The 18,167-nt window shown below is 37.1% G+C and overlaps 1 protein-coding gene across 1 annotated transcript in view; it reads left to right on the plus strand.

Moving 5' to 3' along the window:
- Positions 1–18,167, plus strand: part of LOC145978140 (cubilin-like) — a 416,836-nt gene that overhangs the window by 101,139 nt on the left and 297,530 nt on the right. The window contains exons 15-17 of the mRNA XM_083110579.1: positions 6,370–6,554; positions 12,365–12,527; positions 13,066–13,256. Coding sequence (XP_082966705.1) covers positions 6,370–6,554; positions 12,365–12,527; positions 13,066–13,256 — 539 coding nt within the window. The remainder of the gene's footprint in view (positions 1–6,369; positions 6,555–12,364; positions 12,528–13,065; positions 13,257–18,167) is intronic.

Raw genomic sequence — 18,167 nt, forward strand, 5'->3', positions numbered from 1 at the left:
AAACATGTAAAGAATGAGAAGTTAGCTTTCAAACAATGAAAATAACAATAACACAAGCCTACAATCAGGTTCCAATGATTTTCTTATGACGGTTCATCGTCGTTCTAGAGTAATGTACTCATACAGCCCATATCTTGGAATTTTTTTTAAAACTGCTTACATCCATCGAAAGGAGATATAAAATTATGAAAAGTCAAGTACATTGAGAATTTTTGTGCAAAAAGTAAAAGAACATGAAAAAAAAGAAAATTGAAAACGGTCAAAATGACCGCTCCCGTCGTTCTAGTGTTAAGCTGAGAGGCACTGGATGCACTCACTCTCACTTCGAGAACTGACAATTCCACTGCAAGAATACCATATCAATCTACAATAGTTTCATTTTAAAATCTTCTTAAGTTCATGTATGAGATGATCAGAATATTAAAGTACAGTAACACCTCATTAATCCTGACCCCGATGAGCCAGACTTCACTTAATCCAGACAGGCAAAAGGTAAAAAAGAAAAAAAATACAAGGTTTTAAATGTGGCTAGAAGTCAACAAGAGAACTTCACAAAGGAAAGGCAGTCAACCACTGATGAAATTCTGTTTCCCGCAGACTTTGTACTGTACTGTATAGTGTATTTAGGCATATGCCCTTTAAATACATCATAATAAATGTGTTTTGTTGCTATAAATGGAGTTTTAATGCATTTTCTACTATTCTTTTAGGTTATTTCAATTAATCCAGACTTTCGTTAAACTGGTCAACTTATCCCCCCCCCCATTAGTCTGGATTAACGAGGTTTTACTGTATATCATTTAAGAACAAACTCCCTTTTTCCCCAAACAATACTGGTACGTATTAGGCATGGGACAGATTAATCGGTACTCTATTGGTATTGGCTGATGAGCTATTAGTGTATCAGTTTATCTGTAAAATTACCTATTATTAGGGACACAAATTTATGGTAAATAAAAACTGAGGAGAGCGGTAAATAAAATGTTAGATCAGCGGTATATACCAGCGGTGGAAAAAAAAAATTGGCACACACTTTTTCATCATGAGAGGAAACAACATACAAAAGAGCTATAAATTGATAAACTATTTCTTCATTTTTATATACTGTACACATACACAAGTACTTAGCTGTCCAACCAAAAATAAAACATCAACACAAAATCACTTCATTTCTAAATTGCATATCTCAAGTGATTTATTCATTGTATGTAATTATTTAAAGGATATCCTTGCTGTCCAACAAATAAAATAATCACTACTGCACATACACAAAGACATGTTGAAAATCACATGATGATAAACAAAATTCATTCATGACTGAACACAAACGACACCATTGTTTCCCTTGATGTGCGGGAACAGACTAATCTTATCGCTGCTACAGCTAGCAAGTTCAATGAAACTGGAAGTTGAGTAGACATTCGGGGTAAGAAAGGAATGCAGCTTGACAGGGAGCGAAGTTTTCGAACAGATTATGTGCATGGGAAATCCCAATTTGCAGCGTCTTCCTGATGTGATCGAAGATAAAACGTTCTTCAGCTGCAAGTGGTAGGAAACTTTAGGCAAACGTTACGTTACAAATCGACAGTTTGCGCGCACAACCTCGATTGCCGGTTTTTGCGTGTTTTCTACTTAATTTGATGATATTTCACGGTTATTTCGCGAAAAAGCGTTCATTTCGTGGAAAAGCACACATTTCGCATTACTTCGTGAATAAAACTCATGCATATTTCATCATTGGTGGTGTAGTTACGTGCAGAATGTTCAAAATTGCATCTTTTTTTCACATTTCGCGATTTCGCGCATCGCGAAAATTCAATGTCCCTACCTATTATTTTACTGATTTGATATATCTATAGATCTATTTTAATTTTGTAAAAAATTCTGCCATTTTGTTATAATTTTTATAGATCATCCCCATGCCCTACTTTTTAAAAAAGTAAATGCCTAAATATTATTTTGCACTGCAATCACCTGGAAACAAACATTTATTAAGGAGGTCAATGAACTATTCAGGTTCTTCAAGGATCATTTGGAATTTTATATCGGATTGGTAGAATATTTTTTATCGGTATCTGTAAATTTTATATCTATACTTTATTGGTAAAAATTTTATATCGGCCCATCCCTAGTACATATAAATGTGAATTTCCAAGTCTTATATTGTAAAATAGTTGCTCAGTTTTAACTATAGGTAAACTATCAGCTGGTATCTGTAATTAAATTGAAACATATAGTTTTAGATATCATTGATATCAGATAATATGGATACATCAGTACCAACACACACACACTGATATCAGTATCGCCTTAACCTTAGTTAACCATTATCATATCATTGAGATGAGAGCAGTGCCACTGGTAAATTTCTCTTCAGAACCAATGCAAAATTTGAAGAAAATTTTTAAAAAAATACCTGAATTGTATCTAGGGCTGAGCCCTATTTTATAGGTATATAAAATAGGGATGGGCCGATATGAAATTTTGGCCGATACTGATAAAGTACCGATATAAAATTTATCAATACTGATAACCGATATTCTACCAATCCAATATAAAATTATAAATGGTCCTTGAAGGACCTGAAAGGTTCATTGACCTCCTTAATAAATTGTTTCAAGATGACTGCAGTGCAAAATAAGTTGCATATTTAGACATTTACTTTTTTAGAAAGAAGGGCTTGGAGATTATCCATAAAAATTACAACAAAATGCCAGAATTTTGCACTAAATTATCAGATATTTATTGATATATTGGATCTGTAATCAGTAATTTTACTGATACACCGATATGCCTATATCGGATGATACCGGTAGAGTACCGATTAATTGGGTCCATCCCTAATATAAAAGTATAATTCATATACTTTTTTTTTGTAGAACAAATTTCTGATTGCTAATTTTTTTTTTCTGAAGTAAAGAACTGGGATCGAGCCAATTTGCATGGATACAGATACCAACTCGAAAATTATAATTGTTGAAAGTAGTTCAGAATATTTATAAATTTTAAGATGTTTACCAATGACACCTTATAATGAATTACTAATTAAATTACACATTATCTCCCTTGCAAACAGAAGAACCATACATCAGCTCCTTTTTCTTTTCAAACTTCTTAACGACAAATTGGATTCTTCCTCTCTGCTTTCAAAAATAGCTTTCTATGTCCCCCATCCAAAGTTGCAATTTCCCGCACCCATACAAAATCCACAGAAAGGCTCCCCTGCGAAGAATGTGTAGCTTGTATAATGAATGGTTAGAGAGGGGCATACACTTGGACATATATGCTAAATTTTCTGAGTATAAACGCTTTTTAATGGACAACATTCTTGCTTAATTTTTATTATTTTTTTATTATTATTATTACTATTATTATTATTTTTACCTTCTTTATGTGTATATATATACCCATACATATATGAATGTAATTGTATAAGGTTTGATTCATTTTTTTATCCACGGTAATGTTTAAGGACGATATATATAACCCCTATATGTATTTTTTTTATATCTGAAATGTGTATAAATATTATTTTGATGTGTATAAATCCTATGTAAGACATTTACTGTGCACTGTAAAAGGGCAGATGCCTGTTGTGCGCAGGATAATAAATAAATAAATAAATAAACTATACTGGATGTCAGTGTAGTAACCGAGGACTTCAATGTTTCTCGGAATTTCGAGGGAGCAGCCTTTCCAACCCTCGCAGGTCAACAACAGGCAGGGTTGGGTAGTTTGTCACCGGATAGAAGAATGACTGCTTGTGCAGCGGTAAACCACATATATGCAAACAGTTTTAAGCAGTCTCGAATCAGAGCGCAATACACACTAAAATATGAATAATGGTGGCAGGATGCCTATGTAGATTATCATATCTCCAAGTAAGTAGTATTTTTCCAGCAAATAACAATTCTACTATTGAGACAAGCCTAAAAAACCCATGTTAAAAGAAATTATCTTCACAAACTGTACATTTCTTGAGTCTCATATTATTTTTCTCGATTTCGTGAACACTGATTTAGTGAATCCTCCTTAACAAATGATGACACTCTGATGGCGCAGTGATAGCGTCATTGTCTTGTAATCAAGGAGTTCCGGGTTCGATACATGGTGGAGGCACATAGTGGTTGGGATCTCACTTTAAACTGTAAGTCCAGTCCCGACTAGCCTTACTGTGCATAAAGTGGACTTAAAACACCAACTCAACTCAAATCCTTAAGAAACTTTTCCAAGAATCAAAAATTTAAGCAAGTAAATACAGTTTTGTCATTTTTTTGGTAAATTATTTTATTTATTTATTTATTTGGCTATTTTGGTTTATATGAATCTTCCTTGTGCAGTAAGTTTATTTTATTGAGTCAAGTACAATAGCCAACCCTTGAAATAAGTCACTGGAAGGATGTGTGGTTGCACATATATTTAAGCATCTACAAATAAATAATAACTCACGACTGTGCACCCCGTAAGGGCCTTAGCCTATCGCCTTACTGCTAGTCTCCCTCCCACAATCCTACCTAGAGGTGTGGAAATCTTCAATGCGTAATGGGGTGATGTAGGGTCAGCACGTCGAACCCCCAGCCGTTATAGAAGATATCCATAAAGAATAATTATATTCTTGTGGTATGGAGTCGTCATCATTTAACAAACTTTATTGATTTATTCCATCAGCATTATTGAAAATATAGTGCCATGCTGAACTTACAAACTTAACAAATGCACATTGATTACTTACTGAAGCATTTTTATTTGTTGATTACTTAATGAGGCATTTTTATTTGTGTTGCAGAGCAGGTTCATTTTTGGAATATTACAATGTTTTACGCAGTCCGTATGAAGAATTTTGAGAATATTCATGTTTTATCAGAGGGACCACTCCTGAATAAATATCTGTGGATGTTTTACAGGTTTCATCGTATTTAAGAAGGCAATTTTCCACTTCAACTTTCCTCCGTACAACATGTCTTTTGCCACTCAGGCTGAAGAACCTGATGATGCTGACAAAGTTCAAATTCATAGGTGGCAACACTTACAGGCAGGAAGGAACTCTGATTGGCACCATGTTCAAAACTGACTCAAGAAGCCCTGCAACCGACAGAACTCGAAGTGCTCGGATCCTACGGTGACATACACTTTATATCATAGCAATCCACCAGATGTTTTCTTTTAGAATATTCATAATTTCACACAAGATAATAATTTATTCATTTCTCCCTACAATTTTGTTAAAAAAAATAATTAAAAATTGGGTTTTGCATAATTCCAGAAAATTCAAACTCCATGAAAATTTCACATGGCATTTCCGTGGACAAGTATCACCTAGTCTTGGTGATTAAATTTGAACCAATACGTTTTGATATTGAACACACTGGTTTATTTTTAAGTCCACTTTATGCTCAAATAGGTTAATTTGAACTGAATCTACAGAGATCTGAGCAACTGTGCAATATGCCTCCACCGGGGGTCTTGTCATTGCTGGTATCTGCTACTACTGATACATCAGTGTCCTTATTAATTCAGCACTATAAGAACCTATTTAGATACATACATTTGTTGTTTTCATGCAAGGCTTTATCCAGAATTTTCCATCTGGGAAGTGTAAGTTCATATTTCAATAATCCATGGCGCAACAGCCCATGAGAGACAGGGCCTACCTACCTGAAGAGGTGGGGGATCATCCAATCAGTTACAGGATGATGTGTGGTCAGCACCATGAACCCCCTAGTCGTTGTTGTAAGTTTCCATTACTGCTCATTCGTAGCTCCTCAATTTCCTCACGATGGTGGGTGGCCACCGGTCCCATACACAGGCAGAAACTCAGGAGAAAAGTTGTTAAGTTTTCCGCTGGAGACTCGAACTTGCATGCGTCTTGTACCTGGAGCCCAAAGCCTGATGTCTTAGACCACACGGCCACAGTGCGGGATGAAGTTGATATGTAGGGGCCTGCAAATATAATTTTATGGTGAAATTGAAAATTTTAGGGGGTTGTTGAGGAAATTTTGGGGATGTTAGTTGTTGAGGTGTCTGGATAAATCACTGAACTTCATAGGTTTGTCATTTTTACTGGATCTTTAGAATATTAATATGAGTATATATTTACATTTGTACCTTATTCATATCAATTAAAATTTCATGTAATTAAAAGCTAAAGAATTTTACAAATTTTACATAGAGATTTCAGATTTATGCTGTATATCCCGTGTGGAAATATAATTTATGTGTATCTAGTTTCTTAGGATGAGCACAAAAGGTGCTTAAATACTCGAAAAAATTGAGATATGATTCAGTTAGCCAATGGGAGTTTTTTTTAAAGTCCAAATAAGGAAGTAATGAAATTGCTGTATGTTAATTAACTGTGTTTTATATTTGCAGTCTGTGGTGGGTTTCTTACACAGCAGTCTCATGGATCAATTATGTCTCCTGGTTATCCAGGCTCTTATCCACACAACAGGGACTGCTACTGGAGAATATCAGTTGCTCTGAGCAAAAGGATTCAATTTCATTTTGGCGTTCTTGGTTTAGAACAACATCCAAATTGCAGTTATGATTACGTAGAGGTGAGTCTCAGGAGGTTTCACACCAAAGCAACCCTGAAGGTACAGTGGTAATGCTGTTGTCTTGCAAACAAATGTTCTCAGATTCAATCCTCAGGAGAGGCAACTTGTGCAGTGTTTCAGATCTCACTTCAAACTGTAGATCCAGTCCTGATTAGCTTATCTTTGCATAAAGCTGACTTAAAGCAAACTTATTTTATGTACCAAAGAGAAAAGTGGCAAGTGTCACATGGCATTGGGAGAAATTGAACGAGGGCAAATTCAGGTTTTGCGTATGATCATAAATGTATTTCTCATAGGGATGGGACCGATAAATCGGTACTCTATCAGTATCAGCCGATATAGGCATATCAGTGTATCGGTAAAGTTACCGATTATTTTACTGATTCGATATATCGATTATCTGATAATTTAGTGCAAAATTCTGCCACTTTGTTGTAATTTCTATGGATAATATCCATTCCCTACATTCTTATAAAGGAAATGACTAAATATGCAACTTCTTTTTCACTACAGTCACCTTGAAACACACATTTATTAAAGAGGTCAGTGAACCTTTCAGGTTCTTCAAGGACCATTTCTAATTTTATGTCGGATTGGTAGAATATCAGTATCGGTAAATTTTATATCGGTACTTTATCGGTATCAGCCAAAATTTCATATCGGCCCATCCCTAATTTCTAATATTAATGATGACAAGATGAAGTTTCAATTCAAGGAACAATATTCTTATAGTTGAGTATACAGTGGAACCTTGATTTTACATTTTCCCGCATTATACATTCAATCTTGATGGTTCCAACATCGTAAAACATTATAAATTTCTCCTCGATTTTTCAATTTTCCACATTTTAAGTTTTTTACCTTTGTCCCCTGAAAAACATTAATTCAAGGTTCCACTGTATTCTGAATTACTAGGATTTGTGGAAGTTTTCCTCAATCATTTGAGGCAGGTGCTGGTATCTTAATTTGATTGAAGGCCATGGAAGCTTCCAGCCACTTCCTTATCACTTCCATTCTAGATATGCATTGTAATTGACCAACCAGCATGCTGTGCATTGTTCATTTTATTGTTAATCATATTGGCAACATGTGGGGGACGATGCTATATTTTTCAATTAGTTTATTCTTTGTTAATCATCCAAAATGTATATATTTGTAACTATACTAGCAGCATCATGCCAATCAAAGTAATTCATGTTAAACATTGTACAAAAGACACACTTTCCCAACATGGTCAAATTGACTTATCATTTGTTTTTGCTCTGTAGTGAGTAGTCTGTGGAGAATGCTCTCCAAGAAGTTTGTATTGTACCAAGAATGTAGCAATGTACATCGCGTCGCGGTCGGTCACGTTAGACACTAATAAAGTGTTAATTAACTGTTAGCATGTGTTGTTACTCCTTGTACCAAGTTACGGAAATATCTGCGCTGAAGTTCAACAGGTTATGGGCCCAGATACGTTCCCACTGCGCCCGTGAGATTTGGTAGTTTGTTGGAGTTCAACAGTAAGTGTCGTTCTTTGGAGTACAACAGGAAGTGTCCCTTGTCTTCCTAACCGGACTGGTGAGAGTTTTACACTTTCGGAAGAAGCGTGTTTCGTTTGCTGCTGAAGATGGAGTTCAAGACAACAGTAGACAAGCTGGAAGGTGCAAAGAACTGGCCGAGATGGAAACGACAAGTGGAGCTGCTTTTACGACACCACGATGTCCTAAAAGTTGTGGATGGCACGTGTACTTCTCCACAGGAACTTGGTGCTGAGTGTACTACGGAAGATCGACGTAAGTACGAAGCAGAGTGTAAAATGTTCCAGAAGGCGGACATTATGGCACAAATGATATTGGTGAATAGTATGGATGATGCAAATTCGGAACTTACCAGCATGTGTGATACGTCTAAGGAAATTTTGAACAAACTAATGTCAGTATATGAACAAAGTTCAGCACAGCGTTTGGATCGATTGTCAGAGCAGTTCTTCAATCAATCCAAAGATGCAGCGGAAGACATTGCAACATACGTGTCCAAATTACAGAGAAATTTTCGTGAAATGAATGACGAAATGGAACGTCTCACGAAGTCCAAGGTTCCAGAACTGCTTCTAATGAGTCGAATCATGTCTACCTTACCTAGTGAATATTTTGAATTCAAAAGTGTATGGGAATCAGTTCCAGTGGAAGAGCGTACTGTAGACAGGCTAACTGAACGACTTAGGGTAATTGAAATGAGACTTCCCAACAAGAGTAGTGACACAACAGCTTTTGTGGTGAAAAGTGATGATCCGAAGAAACACAAGAAACGTCCAGAAAAAGCGAAAAAGTGTTTTAAATGTCACAAGGTAGGCCATTTTGCCAAACAATGCAAGTTGGTGTTAAATAGATCTTCAACCAGTGGAAGTGACCATGTTCCAGAAGGAGGAGCATTTGTGAGCTTTGAATCGAACTGTCCTGTTTCAGAAGTTTGGATTGCAGATACTGGAAGCACAGCACATATGACGAACCGGAAGGACTACTTTCTACAGTACCAAAAATTCCCAGCACCAAAGGAATTACAGGTGGGAAATAAAGCCATCATATTAGCACATGGCAGTGGTATAGTGAATGTGGAAATGTTGGTCAATGGTAGGTGGGTGAAAAATCATCTTCGTGATGTGTGGTATGTGCCAAATATCAGTAGGAATTTATTTTCTGTGAACTCCACTACAAAAAGAGGTTTTCTATTCTGTGCAGACTCCATGAAGTGTTTACTAAAAAAGAATGGTAAGGTACATGCATGGGGAAGTGTTACTTTAAGTGGTTTGACCCAAATGCACATGCGTGCATTACCCCCCAAAAATCCTGCTGAAGTGTGCTTAGTGTCAGCTTCCAATACATTGCAGCTGTGGCATGAAAGATTGGTACACCAAGGTAAGCAACATGTTCGGAAGTTTCTAGTGCAGCACGGAATTGATGTAAAAACTGATGATCAGTTTTGTGAAGGCTGTGTGGTTGGCAAGCAACATCGTAAAAGTTTTGGACAGCGGGTTACTCGTGCAGAAAAACCAGGTGAAATAATCCATGCTGACGTGTGTGGACCAATGCAAACAAAATCATTGGGTGGTGCACTGTATTTTGTTTGTTTCAAGGATGACTTTTCAAAATTCCAACGTGTGTTTTTTCTGAAACAAAAATCTGAAGTTGCTGCAAGACTAAAACAGTTTTTAGCTGAAGTCAGTGTTGCAGGTCATGTAGTAAAAGAATTGCTCACTGACTGTGGGAAGGAATTTGATAATGCGCAAGTGAAGGCTTTGTTGATAGAAAAGGGGATCAATTTCAGAACCACCATGCCTTATACACCTGAACAGAATGGAGCTGCAGAACGTGAGAACAGAACATTGGTTGAATCTGGATGCTCGATGTTGCATTCAAAAGGTCTTCCAGTAAAACTTTGGGCTGAAGCAGTGAATACTGCAACGTATGTTCTGAACAGAACTGGACCAACAACTGTAGAGAAGAAGACACCATATGAACTTTGGTATGGAAAAGACTTACCAAGTGTAGATCATTTGAAAGTTTTCGGAACAGAGTGTTTTGTTCATGTACCAAAGCAAAAGCGACAGAAATGGGACAAAAAGAGCATTAAGGGTCTTCTGATTGGTTACTGTGATGGAAAAGATGGTTACCGCATCTGGAATCAGAAAACTGATAAAGTGTTGCTCAGTCGTGATGTTATTTTTTGCACGGAAACAATTTTGCCAGTAAAAGAGTCTTTTGAAATTGTTTCACCAGAAAAATCAGTAACGTTTGAATCTACTGTGGAAGAACCTGATAGCCCTGGTAGTGAGTCTGCATACTACGATGATACAGGAAACAGATGCATCACAGGAGATGTAACTGGTGGAAGTGAACCACGTTATGAATTGCGAGATCGTCAAAGGGTGCAGAAACCAGTGTGGCAAGATGGTTATGTGTTACAGGTAGATTGCTTAGAACCGCGCTCATGTAAAGATGCCACGTCATCAAGAAATGCTGCAGAGTGGAAATTAGCAATGGAAGATGAAATGCACTCTTTGGCTAAGAACCATACTTGGATACTAGTTGAACCTCCAAGCAATAAGAAAGTTATTGATAATCGGTGGGTTCTAAAAGTAAAGACCAAAGCAGATGGCAGTATCTACAGACTTAAAGCAAGACTGGTAGCGAAGGGTTATCTACAGAAGAGTGGGATTGATTACGATGAAACCTTTAGTCCAGTGGCTCGATTTGATACTGTACGAACTGTGCTGAGTGTTGCAGCTTGTGAAGGGTTGAAGTTAGCTCAATTTGATGTGAAAACAGATTTTCTTTATGGTGAACTTGATGAGGAAATCTATATGTGTCTACCTGAAGGGTTTGATGACGGGACTGGTCGTGTGTGTAAGCTAAAAAGGAGTCTTTATGGACTGAAGCAAGCACCTCGTTGCTGGAATAGACGATTTGTGAATTTCATGTCGAAGCATGGTTTTACATGCAGCAAAGCTGATCCCAGTATGTTCATTCGTAAGAAAAATTGAAAGAAAATGATCGTAGCCATCTATGTGGATGATGGTTTGGTTGCTGGCAATGATATTGAAGATATCAACAGTTTTCTCGGAACTCTAAAAGAAGAATTTGAAATTGTGGTTGGGTCATTAGATTGTTTCTTGGGCATACAAATAACACAAAAGGAAGATGGTTCTATTTTTGTATGTCAAGAAAACTATACAAAGAAAATTCTTGAGAAATTTCGCATGAGTGAAGCAAATGCTGTGTCAACACCTGCTGAAAAGGGAAGTGTAAATGCAGGGGAAGAAAACACACGGCAGTTAGTAGACACTAGTGTGCCTTACAGAGAAGCAGTTGGCAGCTTGATGTAATTGGCTACAGTCACTAGGCCAGATATCTCCTATGCTGTTGGATTAGTGTCGCAAGCATTGGACAGTCCAAGACTATCTGATTGGCAAGCAGTGAAACGAATTTTCAAGTATCTACGAGGAACCACTGCTTATGGAATATGCTACAATTCAAATCGTAATCCTGGGATCCTGGAAGCCTTCAGTGATGCAGATTATGGTGGAGATCCAACAACAAGATGCTCAACAACTGGAGTTCTATGCAAGTATGCAGGCGGAGCGATATCCTGGATGAGCAGGAAGCAGAAGTCGGTTGCTCTATCAACAACAGAGGCTGAATTTGTGGCAGCCAGCGAGGGAGCTAAGGAAGTGATATGGCTAACAAGAGTATTGGATGAGATCACTCATCTGACAGGAATGCCCACACTGCTGGTGGACAATGCTAGTACTATTAAGTTAGTAAAAAATCCTGAATTTCATAAACGCTCAAAACATATTGCAGTGCGTTATTATTTTGTAAGAGAAAAGTTTCAGGAAAAAATGTTAAATGTGGAACAGGTTTGCTAAATTATGTGGCTTAATGGGAGTGGGAAATGAAAAGTAGTGTGCTTATTGTTATGTTAAAGTGTAACAATGTTTTTTATAAAGGGAAGCTTGTGAAAGTTGTTTTTGAGGGGAAGTGTTAAACATTGTACAAAAGACACACTTTCCCAACATGGTCAAATTGACTTATCATTTGTTTTTGCTCTGTAGTGAGTAGTCTGTGGAGAATGCTCTCCAAGAAGTTTGTATTGTACCAAGAATGTAGCAATGTACATCGCATCGCGGTCGGTCGCATTAGACACTAATAAAGTGTTAATTAACTGTTAGCACGTGTTGTTACTCCTTGTACCAAGTTACGGAAATATCTGCGCTGAAGTTCAACAATTCACTTTATGAAATACATTTTACTCTTTTCGTGCTGTAGATTCGTGATGGTTGGGGTGAACGTGCCTCAGTTCTTGACAAATATTGCAACTCTACTAGTCCTGCTCCTTTGACTTCATCCGGTCCATATGCATTGGTTCATTTTCATTCTGATGAGTCAAGAACAGACAATGGATTTCTAATCACATATGCAGCTGTACCAGGTACATTATGAATTATATTGTTAATAGTGTAAAATTAAATATTGAACTTAAAAAGTTTAATGAGGTGTATTACAGTTCATAATTTATCTGAAGCAGAATGTACAGTGTTTTAAGTTTACTGAAGTTATTATAGTGGATATAATATACTACAGGGTGTCATGCAAGAACTAAGGCTTTGAATGTACATAATTGACTTTGAATGTACATAATTTTTGTACAACATGTGATAGAGACACAAAACTTAACACTGGGTATTAACTTTATCTATGTTGATATTTTAAAAAAAAAATGATCAAGAAAATCGTGCTCTACATGAATGTTCAGTATGCGGAAAGAAGTTACTAAGGTATAAAAAAGTTCTTGTACAAAGTAAAAATAATCATGTATAAAACACAGCTGTGGATTCGCTTGCAAAAATTTTCAATGTGTATTGATCCCACTTCAGAATGCATTTAGAGTAAGGTCATATAGAATATGATTTTCTTGAATATATATTTTTTAATATTTTCACATAAACATATGACTGTGCTTTTGCAAGGTGTTCCTGGTTGTGGAGGCCTCTTGACATCTGTAACAGGCTACATCTCTTCTCCTAATCATCCGGACAGGTACCACCATAATTTAGATTGTGACTGGGTTATCAGGGGCCCAGCAAATGAAAGGATACAACTTACAGTTGAAATGTTTGAACTGGAAAGTTCAAATAATTGTTTTTTTGATTATGTTGAGGTATGTATTATATTACTTTTATAATTTTATGATAAATGTATTTCCATCATATTAATTGAAGGTTTTAGATGTAAAACATGGTAAGTGACATTTTAGTAATTTTTGAGTTACAAAGTAAAATGTGTCATTCTTCAATTTTCGAGTGAAATTGCCATGTCATACAATTTGCATTGGACTCAGTGAAGCCTTTTCTGAAATTGGTAAACACAACATGAAAACAATTTATCTGTAGTATAGCTTCTAATAACCTTTTTTCTTAATGAACTCCGAAATGACCAAATTGTCACTTACCATGTTTTACACCCGACCCCTTCAATTGTTATTGATATTTACATCTCAGTTCTGTACTCCACTGAAATACAATACAGGCTGTCTGGCTTAAACATCCAATAAAAGAAAAATTCATAACTTGAGATGTATTTGAGATATTTCTACAGAGTTTAGTTCTACAAATAGAGTAGCTCAAAATGTTTATTTACATACCTAGTATGTTATAATATGTGCACAATTTGTGGCACGACCGACATCTAATCTGTATTCCATCTCTCTCCACGTGTTGTTCAGCATTGCAGGCGTAACATTGTTGATGGCTGCACGAATGTGATGGCGCAGATCACGTAGATCATGAACTGGTGTTTGATACACTTGATTTTTTTACAATTCCCCAAAGGAAAAATTAAGTGGCGTAATGTCTGGGCTTCTAGGGGGCCAAGAAATTGGATGGCTACCAATCCCACGCCCAGAAAATTCACAGTCCAAAAAATCTCTCACAATTCCTGCGTAATGACACGGCATGCCATCTTGCTGGAATATCATGTCACGAGGAAGTTGTGGCACAACGTACAACTCCAACATATCCAGGTAATTTGCTCCATTAATGGTATGCTCCGCGAAGAAGTCTGGCCCTATAACCCTGTTTTTCAACAATGCACATGAGACACTCACTTTTGGAGAGTCACGTTCGTGTTCTCTCAATACACGGGGTGGTTCCGTTCCCCCCGTTCCCCAGATGCTACAGTTGTGTTTATTCACCTTCCTGGAAGTGTGGAACGTACACTCATCTGAAAAACAAAGTGAATAAGGTAAGCCTCATTTTCATCAATTTTAGCTAGAATTTCTTCCGCGAATGCTTTCTTCAGCGGCTTGTCCTGAGTTTTGAGTTTCTGACAAAGCTGCAATTTGTATACCCGTAGGCACAACAGTTTATGGAGAACATCATGTACTGTCGACTTAGGTACATGTAATTTCTTACTTTGCTCATCGGACAAACTTGCTAGGGCTTCATTGGAAGGACGTCTGAATTTCTTCACCACTAGCCTCTGATCTGAAACGGCATGCTTTGTGTGGTGGCGTGACATTGACTGCACACTCCCGATTTCCCGAAGGCGTTTGTCTCATTTCTTGATGGCTTTAAACGTGGGAACATTGTCAGTTGGTCGTAATTGATACTCACGCCAAAAACGATGTTGTACAAGTGTTACAGGCTTAAGCTCGGCGAAAGCTAGCAAACCTTCTGTTGTGGAGTCTACATTGCTACTGGCATGTTTGTGCTTGTCGCAAACAATGCATTGCCGTGATTTCTCAAACAATGTGGTTATGTGCATGCATATGTGTGGAGCAACCACACAGATAAAAACATTTCAGTTACTGTATTTGTAGAACTAAACTCTGTAGAAATATCTCAAATACATCTTAAGTTATGAATTTTTCTTTTATTGGACGCTTAAGCCGGACACACTGTATAATAGGTAGCATGATCAAAGTAATGGAAGAAATTATTTGATGTAGCAAGAAATGCACCGGTTCTGGTACTTAAACAGTTGTTGCCTTGTTTTCTTGAGGATGCTAGAAGTGCAGAAAACAAGGAACTGACTTCACATATACAGATTTAATCTTTCATATTAAACACATTACCTTGTAAGATCCTCCAGTAACCAAAAGAAGTTAGCCCAACATTGGGCGAACCGTACTGAAAATGATTGGCAGAATGTAAGAACATACCGTTGGGCATCGGTAATTTTGACTGTAGTTCCAACGTTGGCTCAACGCATGGTTTTTACGTTAAACCAATGTATGGTTTTACATTGGACGAACTAAAGAATGGACAGGTTTGTGTTCTGATATATACATAATTTATTGAGAGACCAAATGTAAACAATAGTACAAATTATTTATGAAAAAAAAATACAGCACTTTCTCAGTCACATGGTATCATTGTTTTGATAGCACCGTATCTTCAAGTGGTAGCACAAAAACTTTCTAGTTACATAGTTTTTCACCTTTCGTGGGATTTAGTCTGCATGTAACATTGTTTAACCACTTTCACAAGAATACCTGTATGAATGTTCTTGTTCTGCTACAGCTAAACAGAAACAATAACCAATTACCAATGGGTCATTCCACTGACATTTCAATGAGGTCATGTTACCCACTAACTCCGATTTCGATGAAATTTGGTATACCGTTCCCTTATGGTTGAAAGAAAAAAAATTTTTTGGTCACTATCTCAAATGGTTTTTATTTTACAGCACTTCGAAATGTCATTAAGCCTGTGTTGTCTGTCACTCTTGAGACCCTCGACACAAGATACCCTTGCTGACATTTTATTTATTTTCTCCTTAACCAATGATCCAGATCTCTTTGAAATTGTACACATAATTCAATGAAATAATGAGGATTTCAGAAAAAAATACATCAGCACTCAAAAATTTTTACAAAAGCCTATAAAAAGACTAACAGGTTGCGAAAACCTGAATTTTCTGCATGTGGGCTTGATGGAACCAAATGTTCTTGATGTTGAAAATCATTGCAGAGACGTGATCTTTCTCTACAAGGAATGAAATTTATGTTTTATTTTTACTCTTTCTAATAAAAAGTTTACATTTTTTGAACAATGCATAAAATTTCAGGGTCAATTGGTACCAAAGGGTCCAGCACTGGTCGCTCGACCATTTTTAAAAAAATTGTTTGTTTGTTGTTGTAACCTCTGTACAAGTGTAGTTCAAAACGCATTATTTTTCTAAAACTAGACTTCGTTTGAAAAAGGTGGCCAATTTTGTTTTATGAATGTGACATTTTTGGCCTTTGCAAACAGTTGCGATAATTATCATAACTCAGCTAAGAAAAATGATAGAAATCTGAGGTTAAAAACATTGTTTTCAGTACATTTCAGGCTACACTTTATGTTCCGTACATTTTTTCACCACATCTAATGCAAATGACTGAAGTTTAGGGTCAAAACTGGCCATGGTGGCTCAGTCGGTAACGCATCTGACTACCATGCTAAAGGTCCAGGGTTCGATCCCCGGCTGGTTCTAATCCTGGACCTTTGCTAACGTTGGAAGCGGTCCCGCCGCCCACCCAGCATCGAATAACATGGGTACCTGGGGGTAAAGGCAGTCAGGGGCGTGATGCTGATCACATCACCCTCGCTCACGACCGGATGAAGAAAGTGTGGGGCATTACCCCAACACAATCTTGTTTTTTTTTTTTTTTGCGTTGATTTGATGTGAAATGATCCCAACACATCTTTCATCCATGGCGGCTGACAATGGACTGGTGAGTGACTACAAGTTAAAAATATCTTCTATTTTCATTAAATAATAATATATTTCCCGCATGTGCTGTGACTGAAATATTCGTAAAGAAACACTGTTACATGTAATATATTTTACACTCCAGAATTTACAGCATGCTCTTGAAAATTGTCTTAACGTGAGAAAGTTGTTTTTAAAACTGATTTTCAATCACTTTTCCATGGTTGAGCAAACGTTGGCAACCACCATTGTCCCAACGTAAGACCAACATCAATTTCTCAACCAATGTGAAGCCAACATTTCCCACATAAAAATTTATGTTAGCCCAATGATTGTGGTTACTTGAGTCATTAGGCAAGCATTGCTATATTATGCAAGTTTTGTCCACAATATACAATCTGAATGAAAGTAAGGGTGTTTTTAGGAGGAATGTAAAGCTAAATTTTTGTTCCAAATGAGTATATAAATAATCTCAGGCAGTATCACAAAAAGTTTGAGTTGTTTTTGGTGCCTGGATAAATCACTGATACCTTGGAATACAGAATAAAAAGCATAATAATTTTTGCTTTACTTGTCCAAATCCAGGTCCGTAAAATAAACCATAGCACACAGATAATTTAAAAAAAATTATATTTCACTGGCTTCCTGCTGACTTGGAAGAAGAGGAGGAGATAAAGAAACAGGTATGGAAGGTGAAGGAGTAACACTGCAGGAACCTAGCCAAATGTTTTATTTAATTATTTCATTTAAATACGGAGAAAACTAGTACTCACTTTTATCCACAAAGCTGTTTTTTCTTTTTCAATTAATTTCAGTGGCCACTACCACCATCCTCGTTGGAACTTGCTGTACTGTTGCTTGGCTGCGTCTTTTGTTTGTAGTTCTCTGGCTGCCACTAGGTGCACTGTTGTTAACTGTGTGTCTCGGTCTGTGTTCTCTGCTATTTCCGGGTGATAACTGTTGTAGCAGGGGAATCCAAGTGTGGTGCACTTGCTCGCTACCGATGTTTAGCTTGAGCGGGAAGTGCATTATGGCATGCAGGAAGTGCATTATGGCGTGCAGGAAGTGCATTAAGGCATGTTTTTCCTTGATTTTGGTGTTTACGAGCATGTGGGCATTGAACCTTTTGAATTTTATGGCTATTGTATTTGATATGTTTAGCAACACCAGGAGTCGGTTTGGCTTTTTTCGCATCTGCTGTATTTCCGCTTTACTGCACTAAGTGAAAAGTTGTGCTTCAGACACCCTAACCAACCACAATCAACCCATCCGCAAGCAACCCAGCCACAATCAACCTCCTGCAGCCAATATAAATGGTTTGCCTTCCCCTACCACCCCACCACTTCCAACCACATATCCAAAGCCCTTCTCCCAT

The sequence above is a fragment of the Lepisma saccharinum genome, chromosome 24, assembly GCF_977018435.1.
Source record: "Lepisma saccharinum chromosome 24, izLepSacc3.1, whole genome shotgun sequence".
NCBI lineage: Eukaryota > Metazoa > Arthropoda > Insecta > Zygentoma > Lepismatidae > Lepisma > Lepisma saccharinum.